The sequence below is a fragment of the Brassica oleracea genome, unplaced genomic scaffold, assembly GCF_000695525.1.
Source record: "Brassica oleracea var. oleracea cultivar TO1000 unplaced genomic scaffold, BOL UnpScaffold02967, whole genome shotgun sequence".
Classification (NCBI taxonomy): Eukaryota; Viridiplantae; Streptophyta; class Magnoliopsida; order Brassicales; family Brassicaceae; genus Brassica; species Brassica oleracea.
Window position 1 is genome coordinate 1 of NW_013619493.1, and position 1,378 is coordinate 1,378.

Consider the following 1,378-nt stretch of genomic DNA (forward strand, 5'->3'; position numbering starts at 1 on the left):
TTCTAAAATATCCATGGGGTCGAGAATCCTTTATTTTAACGATCCGAAGTGTTAAGGGACGGTCACCTGCGCAGTATGCAAGCGACACAATAGCAATACAAGGGTTTGCACATGCCATTGTGTTGGTAACAGTTTGCTGCTGCCCACAGATTATCTGTGAATCCCCTGCTGATAGGGTATTGCTTGAGGAAGATGTCCAGATTGAAGACATCGTTGAAGAAGTGTGTTCTCGGAGTTTGAAAATAAATGTTGTGACGAGTAGGAACTTGGAAGTTGAAGGCCAGGTATAGTAATAATTGAAAACTTCAATAGTTGTATTTTTACGGTTTAAAACTTATCTTGTATTCGTTATGCTGCAGGCAACTGTGACGTCTATTCTATGTCCTAATCATAGTATAGATGGGTTTAGAGATGAAGTTACTGATGTCACGGTAACCCACATGGTTGCACTCATCAACAACAAATTTCCTTTTGAGCACAACAGTTGGTCAGGGGGTGTGAAGGCAGTAGACGCAAAGAGATTGCAGGAAGTAGGAGACGACGTTGGTTTAGTTGATGAAAACGCGCGTGGAAGCAACTTTCAACCAGACAGTTTCTCCCCATACCACACAGCCGTCCCTGAGTCGCATGTTGGTCACTCTGGTTCTACTGGTGCCCCATCAGAAGATGTTGAGGCACGTGTGCTGCAAGTGGTTGGGAGTTTGAAATCCCATTTCGACACAGTTTTATCTGGCGTGAAGAATTCATTGTCTGAAGAAATTAAACAACTGAAAGACCTGTTACTGCGGTACACGAAGGATGACAGATCCTGGTCTCCACATTTCCCCACAGAACCGGAAGAAGACGGACAACGGTGTCCTCCAAGCCGAATGGAGGCCATTCCAGAAACGTCACCACCCCCTCTCCGTTCAACCTTTGGAGAACATGTCGATGGAGGTTTGGCCAGTGGGACACAACCAGGACGCAATCACATGATTATGGTTAGTTCGGTGTTCTATTCAATATGGCACATTGAAATTACTTTACTATCTTTATAATGCATCAAATAAAGCTAAATACTTCATTTGTTTACGCCTATTTGCACTTGTCTAACCAGGATCAACATAATGTTGGGCCGTCTTCCCCACCTTTGCCGTTTGTTGCTACATGTTCCGTTCAACCCGCCTTACATAGTACTGTTGGAGGAACTGGAGACGGTGATGTCCCCGCACCCCCGCAAGCACCACCATTGACTGCTCTTTCAAAGAGCTTTCAATCAACGAGCAAGGACATTCAGTTTGGAGACCAGGTAGGGTTGGTGTTGAATAGTCAGACAGTAAATTTTAATTAAACCGGTCCTATACTATATGATGGGCGTGGTATAGTATACTAAACGGGG

General features: G+C 44.5%; 1 protein-coding gene across 1 annotated transcript; it reads left to right on the plus strand.

The window, feature by feature from the left end:
• Positions 1-849: 849 nt before the first annotated feature.
• LOC106321778 lies at positions 850-1,366 on the plus strand. The gene is made up of 2 exons (XM_013760016.1): positions 850-980; positions 1,097-1,366. The coding sequence occupies exons 1-2, from the start codon at positions 870-872 to the stop codon at positions 1,328-1,330; spliced, it is 345 nt and encodes a 114-aa protein (XP_013615470.1). The 5' UTR covers positions 850-869; the 3' UTR covers positions 1,331-1,366.
• Positions 1,367-1,378: the final 12 nt, after the last annotated feature.